The sequence below is a fragment of the Microcaecilia unicolor genome, chromosome 13 (genome assembly GCF_901765095.1).
Source record: "Microcaecilia unicolor chromosome 13, aMicUni1.1, whole genome shotgun sequence".
Taxonomy (NCBI): domain Eukaryota; kingdom Metazoa; phylum Chordata; class Amphibia; order Gymnophiona; family Siphonopidae; genus Microcaecilia; species Microcaecilia unicolor.
Window position 1 is genome coordinate 65595249 of NC_044043.1, and position 21952 is coordinate 65617200.

At 42.9% G+C, this 21952-nt stretch overlaps 1 protein-coding gene across 2 annotated transcripts in view; it reads right to left on the reverse strand.

Moving 5' to 3' along the window:
• Positions 1–21952, reverse strand: part of LOC115482563 (6-phosphogluconate dehydrogenase, decarboxylating) — a 419310-nt gene that overhangs the window by 15199 nt on the left and 382159 nt on the right. The window contains exons 1-8 of one of the 2 annotated variants that reach the window (XM_030222453.1): positions 13883–14083; positions 12719–12794; positions 4551–4730; positions 4211–4276; positions 3031–3149; positions 2376–2442; positions 2071–2205; positions 812–1001 (exon numbers count right to left, since the gene is read on the reverse strand). In XM_030222453.1, coding sequence (XP_030078313.1) covers positions 812–1001; positions 2071–2205; positions 2376–2442; positions 3031–3149; positions 4211–4276; positions 4551–4730; positions 12719–12794; positions 13883–13890 — 841 coding nt within the window. In that variant the 5' untranslated portion in view covers positions 13891–14083. Of the gene's footprint in view, positions 1–811; positions 1002–2070; positions 2206–2375; positions 2443–3030; positions 3150–4210; positions 4277–4550; positions 4731–12718; positions 12795–13882; positions 14084–21952 lie in introns of those variants that run through there. The other variant, XM_030222454.1, reaches the window with a different exon arrangement.

Genomic DNA, 21952 nt, shown 5'->3' on the forward strand with positions numbered 1-21952 from the left:
GAGTTCAGGTTCAATGTGGCTTACAATCCAATTATAAGCAGGTACTCTCTTTGTCCCTAGAGGGCTCACAATCTTGTTTTTTTGTACCTGAGGCAATGGAGGGTTAAGTGACTTGCCCAGGGTCAAAAGGAGCTGCAGTGGGAATTAAACCCAGGATGCTGGGATCAAAGTCCATTGCACTATTAAGCCACTCCTCCACTCTAGCTGAAGTATTTTCCAACAATTGGAATTTCTTTCTCAACTTCATGAATAAACAGGAAAGCAAATTGCAGTAATCTTAAGTGAGGTATTAAAAATAGCTTGTGCTACTGTTAAAACTATCAGGGCTCAAGGAAGACCTTATAGATCTTAAATCAACGTAAAGCATAAAAAGACAACTAGTTCATTGACTTGGCTTTAAAAGTTAGTTCTGGACCAGTCTACGACCCACCCTGGAAGACAGGGTTTAGAGATGTCATTGGATCTCATGTTCACCACTATGTTTTACATAGTTGAAATATGAATATTTGGGAAAAGAAAATCACTCAAATCTGCTGTTCAATTTTGGCATTAGTTTACTGATATAATTTAGCCAGCACTCTCTTCAGCTTCTCTACTTCCATCTGCTAATAAGGGGACATAACCCACTGGTTTGGTCTGGCAGGACTCAAGGAAAAGAAATTCTTACATAAAAGTAAATTTCTCCATAGTGAAAGTTCTCCAGGTCTGTACCAAATTCTTGGGTGTGATGGAGAGGACCAGGGAAGTGTTATAACCAGTGTTAAAGGTGTGAGGAGCCATGTATTAGAACTGAAAAGGCACAAACACTTACCAATGAGTGTGACTGGCACTCCAAACTCCAGGGCAGAGATGGCAGTCCATTTACCAGTCCCCTTCTGTCCAGCAGTGTCCTGGATCTTGGGCAGCAGGTGTTTGCCATCTGTGTCTCGGAACTTGAGGATATCAGCAGTGATCTCAATCAGGAAGGAATCCAATTCAGTCTTATTCCATTCCTTGAATGCCTTGTGAAGAACATCTCCAGAGTTAACTTCAGACCCTACACTATGATCGCTGGCACCTACAGCATTTCCTCCATCTCATGAAGAGGCACACTAGCACCCACTAGACTATACTTGAATATTTTCTATTTTTTTATCCTAATCTCTGGATAATTAAATAAACCTGTGTTAACCCCAGGAAGCGATTCCTTGGTCTCTTTTTGTCTTTGTTGCAGTCTAAATAGTGCTACCAGTTGTCTGGTTCTTTCAAGGTACTGGTCGAGGGGATTGCATTTGTGTGAGTAGTGCCCAGCCATGGGTAGGGACTCTGGAGGCGTGGCACGAAAAACACAAACACTGCCACTAAAACAACACGAGTATTTAGATCATAGGTATCCAACCGCAGCCCTCACCCAGTTGGGTTTTCAGGATTGCCATAATGAATATGCATGAAATCTATTTGCATACAATGGAGGAAGTGCATGCAAATAGATCTCATGCATCTTAATTGGGGAAATTCCTGAAAACTCAACTGGATTGCAGCCCCTCAAAGACCAAGGTTGAACAACCCTGATTTAGATTATTCATCCATTTTAGTTGCTTTTTAGCATCTCCCAACCTTTAGAAGACATTAATAATTCTGAAACAACAAAAGAGTGATCGTCTCTGTACACTTTTGTATTCCTTAAGTTGGTAAAATCATCCAACGCTGCCAGCCAAGGAGAATAAAAAAAAAAAAAAAAAAAAAAAAAGCATCCATCACTCTAGAAACAGGATTTCTCAACCCAGTCTTCAGGACATCTAGCCAATCAGGTTTTCAAGATAAACAGTGCATTCACATGAGATAGATTTACATAGAATGGAGGTAGTGCATGCAAATGTATCACATGCACATTCATTGATCATTTAAACAATACAAATTATTTTTATTATCAAAATACATCAAACTTGCATTACCCATCAAAATATCCTAGCTAAACTACCTGCTGACTAGATGCAAAATACATACAAAAGGTGTGGCGACACCCATGGCAGCCAGTTCTTTTCCACCCCCATCTCAAACACAACAAATCGAACATCCTAATCTTCTTACCTTTGCCATTTCATCCTGCTCCATGCCCAACACATCCTTCATCAGGTGGTACGCCTCACAGATCAGTTGCATGTCTCCATATTCAATACCATTGTGAACCATCTTCACAAAGTGCCCCGCACCTTCTTCACCTACCTGTCAAGAGGTGACACAATGAGATTTAGAAAGAGAGCCATCTCCCCGATTCACGGTTGACCAGCTCCATAAAGTAAGAGGCACAGAAACATATCTGTCCGCAGAAGTGTGCTCACCTTTAACTCGTGAGACACACCCATCCAGAGCATTATATCTACACCAGTACTTACCCAGTCACAGCAGGGTTCATTCTCCACTTTTGCAGCAATACTTTGGAATATGCTTTTGATGTGGGGCCTACAGAGCAAGAAAGACAGAATAAGGTATGCTCAGATCCCCAGAAGCCCTCAGGAAGAAACCTTTCACTACTGTTAACCCCACCTCCACCCCTTCCCCTAACATGGGCCTCACACCTAAAGCTGAGCAGATCCACCCATAATCCAGCTAGAGGCCAATGTTGCACATCTAGCCCAGGTCAGGGAGACACTGATCTAAAACCACAATAGGAGTACAGAGCTGGGCGGATTTCCTCTCACCTGCTCCCCTAAATACAGAACGATGATTTTATAAACAAAATGGTGATTCCATCCCAGGCCTACCACTTCCAACAAACCACAGCTCCTGGTCAATCAAGCAGAAGGAAATAGACCTGAACTGCAATAAGCAAATTAACAAAGTCCAACCAGCCTCAAGCAGTGCAGCCCAGATACAGTTATACTCCAGTTCCCACTGCACCTTCTTTAGAAGAGCTGGCCAAATCTCTCATCTCCGGAGGACCATATAGCACCTGACTTTCTGTGCTTCCAGCCTTCCTCCACTCACATGATCTGCAGGAGTCCAGTGTTCATATTAAAACCTGGGCCTTACAGGATCCAGTGTACTTACCAGGCTTCTTTAGCGCCTCCTGGCATGAGGGAGGGACCATATCTGGCACCATCCTCTCCACCACTGACTCCACTCCCTACAAATAGAATACCCTTGGCCTTCAGCTCTTTACACCGTCTCTGCAAAACAGTAATGCATGTATCTGAATGTCAACAGCACAACTATACAGAAAAGATCTGATCTGTGCTAGAAACAGACCCTCCTAACACTTCAAGTGCTACCTGCCATGATAGCACAAGAGAGGCAAGGCCAGGGGCCTGGTTGGACTACTTTTTAGTGTCTTAAGGGGAGGGCTGGAGATTGCAGGCAGGAGAGAAGCGAGACAAGTGTGGAGAAGTTATAAGCTTTGGCAGTGTTTGGGAAGGATGCCCAAATTGAAGAGCTAGTTAATGATCTGTATGGGGGGAGGGAGTCCCTCCCTCATGCCAGGAGGCATGACAGAGGCTGGGGGGGCAAGGGAGGTGTTGGTGGAGCTTTGCATGAAGTTGGCCCAGTGAGAAAAGTCATCATTCAAGCCAGCCGGTTCAGAGGATGTGGTATTCTATGGCCATATGGGCTCAAGAAGCAGAGACTGGGGAAACTGGAGTAGGCCTGGAGGAAGTCAGGAAGGGAGGTAGATAGAAAGAGTGGAGAAAGTGACCAATTGTTATTTGGTTAATATTCAACATTTAAAAAAAAGTTTTTACACAACAGAGGTGTGAGAACAGCAGAGACAAGGCAAAAAAGCATTTCCAAAATGTGTTGGCAGGCTAGCACACAGTAGAAAAAATTTTTCCCCCAGCCTATTGGTTTACCGCATGAAAACCCCACCCCAAAAAAACATTTAGTGTGCATGCAGAAAACAGCTTCCATACAAAATGTAACCTCTGCATACCCTGTCACTGAATATGCGCTGGATTAAACCTCATATCCAGCTCTACTCATTACACCATACAAAAAAGTGGTAAATGGTCAGTCCGTGCTGCAGTGGCTGCTGACAATGTCTATGCACTAGCCAAGGAAGGTACCATAAAAACCAGCACCCCCTCTTGTGTCAACCTGGCCTCATAGCAGTCCCTTTTCTTAACCTTCAAAACCAGTAAGCACACTAAACCCTCTCAACGCAGGATAAAGAGCAGAATCCAGTTCCACAGCAAAATCACTACCCACTGGGCAAAGCACACTGATAAGAGTCACTTACAGTACTGTCCCTATACTCCGAATTCCCTCCATCAATGATGATGTCACCAGCCTCCAGCAACGGGACCTGGGGAAAGATGGAGAGAAGGAGTTCATTGTCAAAAGCTATGCAGGACTCTGCCACCGTAGGATGTTTTATAAAAACTAAGTAAAATTAGACCACTAGCACTCAGGAAACAAACTGAATGGAGAAGGAAAGGGAGAGTGATAAAAATGGAAGCAAAGGAGAAGCAGGGAAGACGAGCCATATCTTGAAGAAGGTGCAAAGCTACTGGTATAGCAATTCAAGTTGGCACGTCCTCCCTACCAGGCTGGAAGAGCATGTCCTGACACCCCCTCACCAGACTAGAGATGAAGTCATCGACAGCCTGGCCTGCCTTCACCAGCATCATGACACGGCGAGGCTTCTTCAGCTTAGAGACCATTTCCTGTAGGGAGTGGGCACCAATCACTTTGGTGCCTTTTGCCTCATTAGCCAAAAAATCATCCACTTTGGAAACTGTCCTGTTAAACGCGCAAACCTGCAAGGGAAAGAAATGACAATGTATTGCACTGCTTTGGAATCTTGCCAGGTACTTGTGACCTGGATTGGCCACTGTTGGAAACAGGATACTGGGCTAGATGGACCTTTGGTGTGTCCCAGTATGGCAGTACTTATGTATGTACATTATTTAACATTTCTTACACGATTAACATGCAATTGAAACACATTGTATAACTTGAATACATAAAGTAAAAGAATACATAAGATAAAAACATTTGTTATAGATTCAAAAATTACGGATGCATATACTGAACTCAACAAGAAAAACAAGTTATACAATTCTTTAGACCACAATTACGGCAAAAAGGGGGAGTGGTTTTAGATAATAGGAGATCATAAGGAAAAAAAGGAACTAAATATATGGCCTGGCCTCTATATTCCCTTTATATCTTTAACTAGCCGTTAAGCCCGTTAAAACGGGCGAGATTGCCAGCTACCCTCCTCGCCACCGCTCCCTCCCCCCTCCGTGCTGGGGCCCCTGCACTGACCTGACAGCACCTCTCACCTCCGTGTGAACGCTCTGCTGCCTTCAGCGCTTCCACAAGGAGGTGGGAGGCACTGTCAGGTCAGTGCAGGGGGCCCGATACGGAGGGGGGCGGGAGCGGCAGCGGGGATGGGGGGGGGGGGGGGAGGGTGGAGGTTGGTGCGCGCGATGTTCATTTCCAGGCTCCAGCAGCAGCGTCCGACACCGTTTCCCTCTCTGTTCCGCCCTCTGACGTCATCACGTTTTGACGCGAGGGCGGGACAGAGAGGGAAGTCTCTACTGCGCATCTGCAGGTGAGTCGGTCACTTGCCATTTATATGTTTGATAATCAGATGACATCATCACTTACTCTCTAGGTCTAATGGTTAATTTTTTTCATTTCAAGAAATGCTTTGAGATGTTCTGGCTCAAAAAACGTATATTTTGTACCCATATATTTAATCAGACACTTATGTATGTACTTATGTGGCAGCATGAAGCATACACAAGCCAGAAATGTCCATCCCAGAATCCCGGGTTCTGAAATCTGTGTATCAAGATGAAGCAGCAGTAATTCCTAGAGATTGCAGACATCCTGATGCATGACCTCCAGTGACAAGAATGTTTACTAGAGTATGATACGTTTTTATACTTACCACACCTGAGGTGCAAAACCTATCGTGCAGTTAAGTACAAAACTCATGCAGTAAATGCGGGGGGGGGGGGGGGGGGGGGGGCAAGGCCAGTATCTATCCTGCATTTAGCAGACATGCCTGTGTGGTTGCATTACGCTATCTGCTGAAGCAGGTGAAAGAGGCCCCAGTGTGAACAAAATAATTCTGTAGCCTTGGCAGCACAACCTGAACCCCTCCCCAACACGTTGGTCTCTCTCTTAAACACCCCTCCCCCCAAGAACCACAACTAGGGGGGTCTCCCTAGTAATCTAGTGGATGGCATAGGGGTAGTCCCCCTTTGCTCCTGCCCCACAGCTGCTCTAGGTTCAAAATGGCATCTGTAACAGAAAAATTCCTGAATTTGACTCTTCTGTTGTAGTTAGAAATGGACAAATACTATATGTACAGGTCAGGTAAATGCAAACTTCAATTAATACAAATAAAAAATGGCAAGTGTGACCTTTAGCGGTAGCCTTGCAGCACTACTACTCATCTTGATAAAGACAGCTCAACTGTAAGAAACACAAGGCAATGTACTACCAGGCCTCAACAGCCATAAAGGAATATTTCTCTCAACACATTGAACAAGCAGCAAATTCAACCAAATATTTAAAACAGTAAACAGCCTACTACAAATCCCACAACAGAGCCAGCCTTCCCAGTCACAAGTAACCAGTAATGATGTTCCACATACTTTGCCAACAATATTAAAAAGGTCTCCCTTAGGACCTACAAAGTCCCATCAAAACTCTCACCAGCTAATGAGAACACCCCCTCTCCCCCCCCCCCCCCCCCCCATCCACAGCCATCTAAGACTCATTCAACCAGGTCAGAGGAAACTCTTGAAAAAAAAAAGTCCTGAATGGTCTACAGCCGACAATCTGCCCTCTTGACCCCTGCCCAGCAAAGATAGTACAGTAAGCAAGCACAGGCCTCATTGAAGGGGTCACAAAACTTGTTAACTCCTCTCTCACGGAAGGACAGCTGCCAACAATACCAAAGAGAGCTGTGGTGCACCCTCTACTGAAAAAGAGCTCACCGGACCAGGACAAGCTTGAAAACTACCAACCAGTCTCCAACATTCCTTTCTTGGCAAAACGTATAGAACAGAGTCTGTTTTCAACTCAATGACTGGCTAACTGAAAGTAATTGGCTAGACCCATGTCAATCTGGCTTCAGACCCGAATACGGAACAGATGGGACAAGACCTTGCGCAATGATCTGCCTTGATACAAGTGTTGCTGGCTTTCTCAGCAGCCTTCGACACTGTGGATCATATCACGATTACGAGGCTAGCAGAAACAGGTAATCAGTAGCACCATATTTATACGGTTCAAATACTATTTGTCAGACAGACAACAATCAGTTCTCTTCCAACGGCAGCACTGTGTGCAATTCTGGGCAATGAATCTCAAAAAAAAAAAAAAAAAAAAAAAAGATATAGTGGAATTAGAAAAGGTACAGAGAAGGGCAATGAAAATGATAAAGGGGATGGGACAACTTCCCTATGAGGAAAGGCTAAAGTAGCTAGGGATCTTTAGCTTGGAGAAAAGACGGCTGAGGGGAGATATGACAGATGTCTATAAAATAATGAGTGGAGTGGAACAGGTAGACATGAATAACTTGTTTACTCTTTCCAAAAATACTAGGACTAGGGGGCATGAAATGAAGCCACAAAGTAGTACATTTAAAACGAATCTGAGAAAATATTTTTTCCACTCAACATGTAATTAAACTCTGGAATTCATTGCCAGAGAATGTGGTGAAAGCAGTTAGCTTAGCAGGGTTTAAAAAGGTTTGGATTGCTTCCTAAAAGAAAAGTCCATAAGCCATTATTAAAATGGACTTGAGAAAATCTACTGCTTATTTCTTTGTCTGCATGTCGCTGGTGAAGTATATGCAAGTTCCCTTGACAAAGCGAGGCACCGCGAAACAGGTTCCTGTCGGGACAAAGCATTCACTGGCTGTTTAATGGAATGCTGACAAGTGAGATCTAAGCAATGCAGGATGGCTGAATCCACAGCATGAGCTACAGATAATAAAGCAGCAGGGGGTTTTTCAGCCAGATAAGTCTAAACATTGATCCTGCTTGACAAGTATAAACATTGTTTCTGCACAGGTTTAAGCTCTGTATATAAGCTACAAACGATAGTGCATAAAAATTTACAAAAAAATGATATGAACCAAAGAAGAATTTTTTGTTATATAAGCACAGTTGAAATATGGATTAATTTATTTTTAGAACACTTATTTTGAGGTGGCTGACAGCACTATCGGTGGTTGGGGGTAGTCGATGATTATAACTGAGTCACTAAAGCTGAGGCTTTAAGGAAGCACAAAAAAGAAGTGCCTGTGTGACAGTATGAGACATCTCCTCATTAAAGCATAAATAAGTGTGAGCTGCTCCACTGACAGTTTGTTATGTATGGTTCAAATTATAAGTGGTGGAGGGTTGCCATTTTTTGTTATATCTTTTGATTATTTCTAGGATAAGCAGCATAAAATGTATTGTACTGTTTTGGGATCTTGCCAGGTACTTGTTACCTGGACTGACCACTGTTGGAAACAGGATATTGGCTTGATGGACCTTCAGTCTGTCCCAATATGACAACACTTATGTACTTAGATTACCTCAGGCACTAACTATGGGGTGCCACAGGGATTCAAGCCATCTCCCATTTTATTTAATAAACGCCTCAAGCCCCTGGCTGATTGGCACAAAATTCTATATCTATGCTAATGATGTGCCCACTGAACCAGATCTAGCCCAATAAGTACATACTGCTAGGGGTCAGTTTACCATATAAGAAGTTTGCCCATTTATTTTAAAAGTTTATATACCAAACACCTAAGACTGTTTCCCAAGTCCGTTCCTGGAGTACCCCTTGCCAGTCAGGCTTTCAGGATACCCACAATGAACATGCATGAAAAATTTGCATATAATGGAGGCAGTTCATGCATATTCATTGAGGATATCCTGAAAACCCGACTGGCAAGGGGTACTCCAGGACTGGACTTGGGAAACACTGACCTAAGTGGTTTCCAAAAATACATATTTATTTTAAAATTTATATTCCGCCTACAAGTGGATTACAATAAAAACATATGTAATCAAAACCTAAAAAAGCTCAAATTACAAAAGATTAAATTCATTTGAATTACAATATACAGAAAACATATTAACCCCATGCCTGCACACACGTGTCTTCAACAATTTGCAAAAATAAATCGTACTGCTACACAATCTTAAAACCCAAGGTAGAGCATTCAAAATACCAATACCAATCAAATTTCACCAAATAAAAAGCCAGCTGAACTTTAGTCAAACAGTGTAACACCCAGCAGTCAATAAAAGGCTGCTACAAACAGCTGCGTTTTAAGCTGCTTTCAGAACTGAATTGCAGATTGTTCACCAGCAGTAGAACAAAGTTATCACAAGGGGTCATGGGAGGAGGGGTTAGTGGAGCTTTGGATGAAATTGGACCAGTGAGAAAAGTCAACATTCAGTAGAGGATATGGTATTCCATTGCCCTATGGGCCCAGAAGTAAGACTGAGGAAACTGGAGCAGGTCTTGAGGTAGATATTAGCTGCCTTCGTCCACTCAATGCACAACATTAGGTTTTTATGCAATAGATGGGTGTGCCATGAAAAAACCCTGGGAACTGTGAGTAATGAGACAGGTTTGCCATCAAGTGGAAGGTGAGGGATTAGATCTTTTTGTGGTGCAAGCTCAGAAGTTAAAGGAGGGGATATGGCAGGACGTGCCAGTTAGGGTCAACTAGTGTGTAGATGGATGGGTTAGAGGGGGGAAAAGTTTGGGCCTGCATTGGAGAGTTTTTATGAGGTAACCAAGGTGAGTGAGGCAGTTATTAGGTATTTTGAGGAGCACCTTTTCGGGGCTAGATCAGGCCTCTGTGGCCTTATTTAAGGATAAGCCAGATCGTAAACTGTTCCGTCACAAGGTTGTCTCCCTATAAAGTTGAAGGAATCAGTTGTAGGAATTTGTTCTGATTTTAAGAAAGAAGGGGCAAGTTTACATGACGGTTCTAATTTTAGGCCAATTTTGAAATCAGCCGATTCTAGGAGAGCTCATCATAAAGGAGGTGGTAGCCCAAGAGGGTCTTTGGAGGGCTATGCATTATTGGACACAGAGACCTTCCCAATGTTGTATCTAGAAAGAGGTGTTTTAGTCCTGCTAGTATCCCTCGATTTGATGGTAGCATTTTACCTGGTGGAGCTGTTGGTCAAGCACTGTACACCGCTGGGGCTGAGAACATTCTAGCATGCATTCAGTCTTTTATGGGGAACCAAAGTTTTAAAGTTAAACCTAATTAAGGATGTCTGGTTCAAGCTGTTGGGGCTGAATCATCCCTCGGGGATCTCCCCTTTCTCCACCATTTAATATATACTCGCAACCACTGGAGAATGTTATGGAGCTTTGGTGTGTTTGCCTATGTTGTTGATGCTTGTTTAATAGTATTGGATATGCCGCCTTTCACTTAAAGCGGGTCACAATAATAAATTGGAAAGGAAAATCTTGATGCCTTAGTACAATGATATGTAAGGGGTGACTGGTCACTTGAATCAGTGTTTGGTGGCTGTACACCCCTGGCTTGTGGAGAGGAAACCACCCATCTCCTCTCCTCCTCGAAATCCTCTCTTGGTTCTCCTCTTATCTCTCCCATCGTACCTTCAGAGTACACTCTCATGGTTCGTCCTCCTCCCCTATCCCGCTCTCTGTTGGAGTTCCTCAGGGATCTGTCCTTGGGCCCCTCCTTTTTTCAATCTACACCTCTTCCTTAGGCTCCCTGATCTCATCTCATGGTTTCCACTATCATCTTTATGCTGATGACACCCAGCTGTATCTCTCCACACCAGACATCACTGCGGAAACCCAGGTCAAAGTATCGGCCTGCTTATCCGACATTGCTGCCTGGATGTCCAACTGCCACCTGAAACTGAACATGGCCAAGACTGAACTTACTGTTTTCCCACCCAAACCCACTTCTCCTCTCCCTTCACTCTCTATCTCAGTTGATAACACCCTCATCATCCCCGTCTCATCTGCCCGCAACCTCGGTATCATCTTCAACTCCTCCCTCTCCTTCTCTGCGCATATCCAGCAGATAGCCAAGACCTGTCGCTTCTTCCTCTACAACATTAGCTAAATTCGCCCCTTCCTCTCTGAGCACACCATTCGAACTCTCATACACTCTCTCATTACCTCTCGCCTTGACTACTGCAACCTACTCCTCACCGGCCTCCCACTTAGCCATCTATCCCCCCTTCAGTCCATCCAGAACTCTGCCGCACGTCTTATCTTCCGCCTTGACCGATATACTCATATCACCCCTCTCCTCAAGTCACTTCACTGGCTTCTGATCAGATACCGCATACAGTTCAAGCTTCTCCTACTAACCTACAAATGCACTCGATCTGCAGCCCCTCCTTACCTCTCTACCCTCATCTCCCCTTACTTCCCTACCCGTAACCTCTGCTCTCAAGACAAATGCCTCCTTTCAGTACCCTTCTCCACCACCGCCAACTCTAGGCTCCGCCCTTTCTGCCTCACCTCACCCCATGCTTGGAACAAACTCCCTGAGCCCATACGCCAAGCCCCCTCCCTACCCATCTTCAAATCATTGCTCAAAGCCCAGCTCTTCAATGTCGCTTTTGGCACCTAATCACAACACCTCTATTCAGGAAATCTAGACTATCCCAACTTGACATTTCATCCTTTAGAGTGTAAGCTCTTCTGAGCAGGGACCGTCCTTAGTTATTAATTTGTACAGCGCTGCGTAACCCTAGTAGCGCTCTAGAAATGTTAAGTAGTAGTAGTAGTAGTTTCTATGACTGGGAGGATTTGTTGAGAATTTTGAGAGTGTGGTTAGAAGGTAAGGGGGTGGGTCAAATACAGATCTGGCACAGGAACAGGACTGTTTATTTTTTTGTCTGATTTAAGGTTTACCATGATTTAAAAAAAAGTCTTCAAATAAGCAGTATAAACATTTTATAAGTAAATGCTAACCGAGTAGCATAGCTACAGGGGCCTGGCCCCTCCAAACTGGATCTGTGCCCCTGGTTTGACTGGCGGGGGTCCCCAACCCCTGCCAGATGAAGCGTTTTTTTTCCCAGCGCTGGTCTCCGGCACCACCGCATTTCCTGCCCTGCACTCTCTTCCCCTCACATCCGGCACGCTCATTTTAGTGAAACTGAACACGTGTGCATGCTCAACTTCATTAAAATAAGCATGCCGGACATGACGTGAGGGAAAGAGAGAGCAGGGCAAGAAATGCGGTGGCACCGGAGACCAGTGCTGGAAAACATTCTTCGGCTGGCAGGGGTTGGGGACCCCTCCCGCCAGCCAAGGTATGTGCAGCAGTGGGAGGCAGGGCGGTGGTGGATGGGGGCAGCAAGGCGGACCAAAATGTGCCTTGTCAGCTTGGACTCTGGCTACGCCTCTGCGTTAACCCAAAGCAATTGCCCAAGTCAGAGATCACTGCTAGCAAAATCCATTCTGTAACATTGAAATGAAAAAAAAAAAAAGGATTTGTTGCTTGATGAGCAGAGTACAATAAAAACATGTGTGTGTGTATGTAAGCAGTCAGCACTTGTTTAAGGTCTGCTGGAAACTGTTCAATCAGAAGACTGGAATTCTCATTTGAGTTCAAATCCCAGCCTCCTAGATAAACTGAGTGTAGCTCTGAATCACAAATGATTTTGCTTACAATCTTAGTTTAGCCCATCCACAAGGAAGTGAAATGAACAAATCTGTCATTGCAAAATCCAGAATTTACTAAGAAGTTTCCTGCACTTCCTGTACTCACCACATAGCCATGATCATTCATATTTAAAATCAGGTTCTGACCCATCACAGCCAGCCCAATGAGAGCAATGTCAGCTCTGGAGGAGAAAAACAGGATGTCATACAGAATATATTAACACCTCCATATACATTATAATGCCAACATGTATCATCCAAAAACAGGACACAACTGTCATTTCAACTCTCTAGACTTCCTCAGCCATTCCCTTTCATGCATCAGTATACCAATGTGCTGGCGAGTAACAGGTTCTATTGGACTAGATCAGATTTCTATTACAGTACTTTTGCTTTCCATGTACAAGAGGAGAGGCTTTTCTACAGCAGGCACCGGGTCCCCTCTGGCCTGTAGGAAAAGATAATACCCCTGTGTTTCTAATTCCTTGAATACCTTAATCTTTGAGGGCTCACCAAGACTTCTCGGTGGCCAAGCAACAGCCCTGCTCCAGGCTCAAGGCCGTAAGTAGCACAATTTTGCGAGAGCCCAGAAAGTAAGGGCAACTCAGGGTGGAAACAGCCTCCTTATATTCCCAAAATGTTCTTTTATTTTAGAACAGCCAATGCAAGTCTTTTCCAAGACAGGCATAGCACTCTTAATACACCATAACACTCCCTGTTCGCACATGTACGCTTTAACGCCTTTCTTTCTAACCTCACCTACAAGATTTCCTCTGACCACACCTGTCTGCAGAATTTATGGCAAAGGCCTTACCATGGGTGCTCATCGTGTCAGAATCCCATAATTAAACTCCCTTTTCTTTTATCCTGCAGACATGATTTAACTAAAGGCCTTATTAAGACTGTAAAACTTCAAGACCCAAAAGGTAAAGGCGATGCTCTCCCATTGCTAATATAAGACTTCTTTATCCATTATCCCTTCCCCAAATAAACTGACAATATACATCTATAATTAAGATACTCTTCTCTCTACTATTCTCGTCCCAAAGGCAAAACTAGTGATGACCCCGGTTTCCACATGCACAGCACCATAGGCGCCAACTTTTTAGCATGATAAGGGGTACCAAACTCATCACAAATTACCCCTCCTTGGACAAAATCAAAGCATTTGCTTAATAATAGGGGTGCCCAAACACCCACAAAGCTTGCACCTATATACACAACCTTTACACCAACCAGGACCTCCCCCTTCCATAGACTCCCAACTCACTGCGCCATGATTCCGATCCTCCTTTTTCCCTTGATTGCAAGTTGTGTGAACGACCTGATTGTGTATATGAAACACTTTTCCGTAGGTAGAATCTGACTCGTCACCGCCCACTTTTCACATTACATCTGTATTGGTCGGCTCAGCTGAGGAGGCGGAGAATAGAAGCCAGTGTGCAACACCTAACCTGACCCAAGGAAGTTTCCTGACCGATCCCGGCGGAAGCTACAGCAAGGCAAAAGCGATAGCACGCTAACAGAATCGTCCTTAAACGCGGAAGTAGTAGAGCATGAACGTTGATTGCAACTAATTATAAATGACAGGCTTATTTTGGAACGTCATGATGTCACGATATAATTTATGACCTCTACGTGTATTATAGTGCTCAAGTGCCGCCTAGAATTTCCTCTTCTCCACGATTTATCATGTCCCAACCCCCCCCCCCCCCCCCAAGTCTTAGGTGGGAGAGAGAAGTAAACACTAAAGCTTTCACCTCACTCTTTTATATCAGCACCCCCCCCCCTTCCTGCTCAGAAGCGCAGCTATAAAGGTTGTGCTTTGCTCCTCCGTTATATTGTAACTGTCTGGAAAACGAAGTTGTTTGCTACACGTGCACCACAGGAGATACTCTATAATTTTGGCCATGATTGCATAACCTTGGAGTAATGAGAAATACATTTTTTTTTTTAGCACTGAGAAGGTTTCTGGAAAGACTCGGAGTCGTATACACTGTCCTACAAGAGAAACTACTTCAGAATCGATGGTGTTGAGCTAGATTGCTTTAGTCTGTGGAGGGCGAGGAACCAGTTTCTGCTGAGTCAGGGTGAAGAGTGAGTCTTTCTCGCTCAGAAATAAGGATCATATTAGGAAGTAGAAAGAGTAACACTAAAACCAGTTGTTACAAGGATAATTTCGTAAGGTCCCTTGCCAAGTCTTGCAACATTAGGAGAAGAGGAAGCTGTATCTTCTGGTAGGTTCCGTGGCGTGCTAGCTGTGGCAATCATAGTGATAAACCGAATAAGGGTTCGGGTTTTTTTCACTAATAAAACAAACAAAAAAAAACCCCAGTATGATGGTTATTGCTTAATGAAGCAAGCAATAAACATAGTAGGATTCACTGCTTGGATCAAATAAACAGGTGAAGCCGTCTTCTTAAAAGCTACTCACAGGGCTCAATTAGTTACGAATTTGCCTTTACAACACTCTCCCCTAATCAGACCTGATGCTAAAACTGCAGGAGTCAGGCAGAGGTTTACTTCTGAGTTTCCTGCACTAATCTTAACTCTCAAATACAATAAAAATTTTTGTATAGTTATTTGAAATTATTCCTCCCATTTAGAAAAAACCCTGAATCTTTATTGGAGCTTAGGAGCAAAGGGTGTGCAAGGTGCAGTACTTCATCTCAGAGAATTCAGGATTTCCCCCCCAAACAAACCTGATGGCCCAAGTAGAATCCCTGATCCACACCCCCTTTCCAATGATGGAAAGCAGCAGTGATGCCCACTCATGTCTGCCTCCAGCCCTTGACCCCTAGTAGTGTGTGCAGCCACAGCACTAGTCAGTCTGCTAAATTATTTGGCAGGCTGACCCCTAGCAGTGATTCTGATGCACTGCTATAGCTCAGGCAATGCGATTTCCCAAGATGGTGCCATTAATTGCTCCCTCAATCAGGGATTAATTGGTCCAGGAGTGAACTAGTCTACCACTACAGCAGCTCGCTGGTCAAAGGACTTCCTGCAATAGGTGTCCTGACTGAGCCAAATACCAAGGAGTCTGGTGGGAGAGGGGAAGGGAGTCCAAGGCCCACTGGACCACCAGGGAATTTCTGCATGAAGGATGAGGTTAAGGGGCCATCTAACTTTATTTTTTTTTTAATGTCTTCTTTCTTGTCTGTACGAGAGCCGATCCCCACTCATCCACTAATAGGGAGACATTGTACTCACATTGCAATAAAAGTCTGAATATTACTGTTGTGATGTGCACTTTTTCTGACCCTGTATACTTCTTAAACTCCACTGTAACATGCATGACTTTAATTTACTGTATTAGGAATAAAGCAAATTTTATGTATGTGCATTAGAATACTTCTGAGGCCTTGAGGCCTCAGTTGGTCATCAAGTTAATTTTAAAGGTTTATTGCAGCTCCAACTGGTACTACTACTTATCAGCTTCAAATGTGAACTAATTCAACCCTTCTGAAGTAGCCTAAGAAAATACTTCTTTATTGAAAAGGTGGCAGATGCAGAGAATGGCATAAAGCCTATATATAAATTCAAAGGAAGTATGGAACATAGGATCTCTGAGAGGAAGGGATAGTACACTGTATGGATGGGCAGACTGAATAGGCAGTATGGTCTTTATCTGCTGTAATATTTCTGCTTTGTTTTTAACATGTGCGCAACAGATCTGTGTTTTTCCTCTGAGAAAAATCATTACAAATGTCAGGTGAAAATACACAGAAATAACATTATATAATATTTATCTTCAGAGGAAGTCCAATTACTGTAACAAATTTTGTTTATATCTCCATATTATCCCTGCTTATGGTCAACTTTTGTGTGAGATGCAGGGGTCATGGAGCTAAATGTGGGATTTATAATTGAACTGCTGTTGTAGGATTGTTGTAGGAGGTGGAAGGCCTCCAAATATTTAATATACAGAATTAATTTTCTCATATTGGACAGAGAGGAATGAAGGCTTCTCTCCTTCCAAATCATGAGAAACAGAGCTTGCTGGAATAGCAATTACACTTTACCTCCCCCCCTCTTGCCAAGCCAGATGAATTGTAAATCTGAATTGCCCCCAATCTCACCCATTAAGTGTGACCGGTCTCAGGGAAATTCAGGTGACAGAATTCTTTTCCCATGCCCCTTGGAAGTAAGGCTTCTTCAAGAGAACTACCTTCTTTTCAACTATGTGGAGACATAGCAGGTAAACACCTTGCAGAAGAGATCAAACACTGTCTCTCTCTGAGAAACAAACACCTGTGGAACCAAGTGGTAGTGGTTTTATGACAGGCAGCAACATGACATAAACTTGCAAGAAAGAAATCTAACACCTACCTCTATAAGGAAGCAGTAGTTAACTTTTGTCTCCTCTTTTAGAATAAGGGGAAATATTAAGATAAAAGATCATAGGTTCTGAGAAATATATCCTTGTGTGAGAAAAGCTGTAAAGATGGACAAACAGACCAAATGTTTTCCTCAAAACAGATGCTATGTATTTCTTTATTGACGGGAGATCCTGACTGACCGTGGGATACTAATTGAGGAGGTGAGGGAAGCCCTCCCCTCTCTCTTGCTCTTTTGTACTGTAAGGGAAAGAAAGTTCTATATATTATGTCTTTGCCAGATAAGAAGTTGGTCAGTGTCTAGTGCACTCTGCCCCATGCCAGGGGATGGAGAGCCTGACCTGACCTGACCATTTCCATTGTCCTTTCATGTTTTTTCTCCTCTTTTCTATACTAGACTATACTTTAATATTTTCTTATTTTTTTATCCTAATCTCTGGATAATTAAATAAACCTGTGTTAACCCCAGGAAGCGCTTCCTTGGTCTCTTTTTGTCTTTGTTGCAGTCTAAATAGTGCTACCAGTTGTCTGGTTCTTTCAAGGTACTGGTCGAGGGGATTGCATTTGTGTGAGTAGTGCCCAGCCATGAGTAGGGACTCTGGAGGTGTGGCACGAAAAACACAAACACTGCCAATAAAACAACACGAGTATTTAGATCATAGGTATCCAACCGCAGCCCTCACCCAGTTGGGTTTTCAGGATTGCCATAATGAATATGCATGAAATCTATTTGTATACAATGGAGGAAGTGCATGCAAATAGATCTCATGCATCTTAATTGGGGAAATTCCTGAAAACTCAACTGGATTGCAGCCCCTCAAAGACCAAGGTTGAACAACCCTGATTTAGATTATTCATCTATTTTAGTTGCTTTTTAGCACCTCCCAACCTTTAGAAGACATTAATAATTCTGAAACAACAAAAGAGTGATCGTCTCTGTACACTTTTGTATTCCTTAAGTTGGTAAAATCATCCAACGCTGCCAGCCAAGGAGAATTAAAAAAAAAAAAAAAAAAAAGCATCCATCACTCTAGAAACAGGATTTCTCAACCCAGTCTTCAGGACATCTAGCCAATCAGGTTTTCAAGATAAACAGTGCATTCACATGAGATAGATTTACATAGAATGGAGGTAGTGCATGCAAATGTATCACATGCACATTCATTGATCATTTAAACAACACAAATTATTTTTATTATCAAAATACATCAAACTTGCATTACCCATCAAAATATCCTAGCTAAACTACCTGCTGACTAGATGCAAAATACATTTAAATCCTTGCAAATCCATTAATGTCCCAATCACTACATAGAGAACTTCTCTCCTTCTGAATACTCTTCATATCCATTGTCTTTCAAGCTTTCTCTTTGGCACTGGACCATTTGTTAGAGTGTGTTTGAGTGCTGCAGCAGGAGTCTAAACAAATGCCAGCACATTTATCCCACTAGCAGGGTCCCCTCTCTTGCTGTGGTTTAGACTAGGTTAGGGGTTCTCAACCCAGTCCTCAGGTCACACCTAGCCAGTCAGGTTTTCAAGCTATCCGTAATGAATATGCTTGAGATAGGTTTGCATAGAATGGAAGTAGTGCATGCAAATCTACTCATGCATATTCATTGTGGATATCCTGAAACTCTGAGTGGCCTGGGTGTGTCCCAAGGACTGCGTTGAGAACCACAGTGGTTGGTTGCTGTGTTGACTCACCCCCTACTTCCAATACAACTTTGTACACCGCCAGCTAAGATTCACTGATGCTGAAAATGGAACAGAGTAGTTGTACCTCTTCTCCTGCATCATTTTCAACTATGAGGAAAGCTGCTACAGGCTATATATTATATTCTTAGCAGTTTGGAAAGGAGTCACTAAGCACACTGGAAGGCTAATTGTTTGTAATCATTTGCTAACAAGTACCATCTTTTTCCTTTTCTTGGCTAGAATCCTCTCTCAATATGATCACATTTTATACTGTTTTATTATACCTCTAGTTAGGGCCGTTCATAATTACATAAATGCAATTTGACTGGGACCACCACCATCTTCAGCATCGGAGGATCAGATTAATTTATGGCACAGCTCTGAAACCAGCAGTGAGAAACTACTCAGGCCTGTTAACAGAATCTGTATAAGACAAGGCATTGAGGAGGATTGTGAGCGCTGAAGGAGTACTTAAGTTCTGAAGCTTATTGCTATTATTTTTATATATTACCACTTCTGTAATTGCCTATTGCAGTTTGCCTGGAACAACCGGTACCTGTTTGTTGTCAACTTGTATGTACTTCAGAAGTACTTTAAGACATCAAGTAGAAGTGACCTAGCTGAAGTTCATATTATTCATACTTGCTGATTATTGGATTAAGACTTACATTACTAAAGGAAACAAATAACTTGTATTGTGGGAAGGAGGAGGAATGTCCTTGTCAATAGCTGTAGCTACTGCTAGTTAGTCAATCACATCATCAGACAAGGACTGTTCTGGGTGCTAGTTCACAGAGATTAATCTCACTGGTTTTACGTACATTTATTGTGTCCCATTTACTATTGTTCTGCTACGCAATTGTTCCCTACCTCGATGTGCTGATTACTTTTGGATTGTCAAATGTATGTGATGCCATTTTTATACATGGATAATATAAACTCCATTGATATCTGGAGATATTGCGGTATAACAAATGTTTACAAATAAATACATAAAATATAACCAAGCTCCCTGAAAGCTCATCGCATAGTCTCCACTTGCAGCTGATACTCAGCCTCTTGCAGCAGCTCTGTCAAACACCACAAGTCAAATTTGCACACAAAGCATGGCAGCTGCTCCCTCTTCATTTTCAGGGTTAGAAATGTCCTCAGGCTCAAGCAATGGGATTCCAGTAGAGTATCTGATGGAGCCAGGCTTGGGAGGATGAAAATAGAAAGGCTGATGGGGATGGACGCGCAGAAAATGGGTTATGGTGGTGGGGTGGGAACAGAGAAAGACAGAGATAGACTTGAGGGAAGGAGATTACTAATTTAACTGTATAGGAAAGAGCCATGAGTGTGAACAGCTTTTTGTGCATGGCTGAAGCTTAACAGGACAAATTAGTCAGACGTGCACCTCTACTCGGCTGCAACACGGCCACCCTTAACTAGGTCAGAAAATAAGGCAGAGAGAGGAGATGTGAAAGTTGCTTTAGAAACGTAGACAGTACCAGAAGTGGCCTGTGAGTGGCAAGCAATAGGCACTATACTTCAGTAGCTAGGGGTCTCATGGAGCAGACAGACCCAGTACTGATATCTCTGTTCAAGTGCAGCCTGTGTGATTCCGAATGAGGTCGACCTAGGAAAACAGCAGTCAGCCAGCTTTTAATGCACTTCTTGTACCCTTTATTGATTTACCTCGTTCACTTACACGTCAGTGGTGCTAGATTACCATACACAGTTAGATATATTTGCATTACACATCTAGGCTATACAGCAAATGGTCAATATTAGTACAAATACATGAAATATATTTACATATTGTATACTCAAGCGCTGCACATCCGATATTTACAATATGGACCTAGGAATGAGACCTGTAGAGTTCTGCTGACAGACTGCATCATTGCCCTGTGAACATTTTGCAAAGAAATTTTGTTCCAAAGGCCAGATGGGCAAAGGAGGATAGGAATGAAGTACAAAATAAAGTACCAGCATATATGGAAGCTGTCTTCTGGCTTGGTTAAAATCATTTTTTGCATTGTAAATTAAAGAATGATCATAGGTTATTGGACAAGACAGCAGGAACCCTGGGACACAACCTTTTTTTTTACCCTTACCACCAAAAAGCAGTTCTCTGAGGAGAATATGACCATCACTGACTGAAAACATGAAGCTCCAGCATGGCCTTTGCAACAAAAACTCTTTACCAAACAGTTCATGGTTTCAGTATAATGAGGAAGCACAACATTACATTCCAATGATATACGATTTAGACCATGGTTTTGGATAACTGCACAGGATGAAATGTAATGCAAGTGAGTTTGAATTCCACTGAAAATATAAGCAGCAAAACTTTTCCACCAGTAGCAGGTTCCTCTTGTCTTCCAAGCAGCACTAAAATCACAAGTAAAACTAAACCAGCCTAAGCCAGACATAAAACCTGTACATCTCTTCAAACCCAACAATGAGCTGAGGGATGCATAGGCAACATTAATCAAATGTAGAGATCTGGAGGGCACACTGGCCCATGTTTTCCTTCCCTTAATGTGCAAGTAACTGCAGATACATAAATATAAAATATGTTAAAAATACAAAATATGCTAACATGGAAAATTAAATATCCCTGTATATTAGTTAACAAGCAGCAGAAGGACCAGCCTTTGCTTTGAATCAGCCCACTGGTTTCAATTTCAGAAGCAATTAAAAAAAAATAAAATCCTGTTCCTATGACAGACTTCTTTTCAAAATCTGGAATTAAAACATAAAGTGCATTATTTACCCTCTGAACTACAGATAGGCCTAATCATACTTTTGGGGTTGTGACTGCTCCTGGCCGGAGATCACTGCTCAGGGGAGAGAGGAAGGCAAAGATGAATCCAGTGCAGCATGACCAACACTGCGGAGGTCAGTTCTCAGATAAACTCACCAAAAATCCTATATTCCTGGCATTCTTTTGGGCATCCTGGTGTTTCAACTGCCTCTTACCCAGGTTCTTCCATCATTAAGGGGCTCATTTTAAAAGCACTTAGACTTCCAAAGTTCCATAGGTTACTGTGACAAAACAGGGGACTTATGTCTGTGACTTATGTGAATGTATGACATATTTGTTCCCTAGTGCATTTCCCTTGTTTGGCCAGCAGATGGTGACTGTCTTTTTGTAAAGCTGTTACAGAAGTGACCTTTTTTTTTCTGCCTGAGCTTTGAGGTAATCTTTACTCTCAGTATAGGAGCACAGAGGTGAGCATCTCTGCCCTGAGACCCTGTTCAGGCTTGTGAACAGGTAATTTCCTGAAGCTTCCCAGACGCTACCCAGGTACTGACAAAGT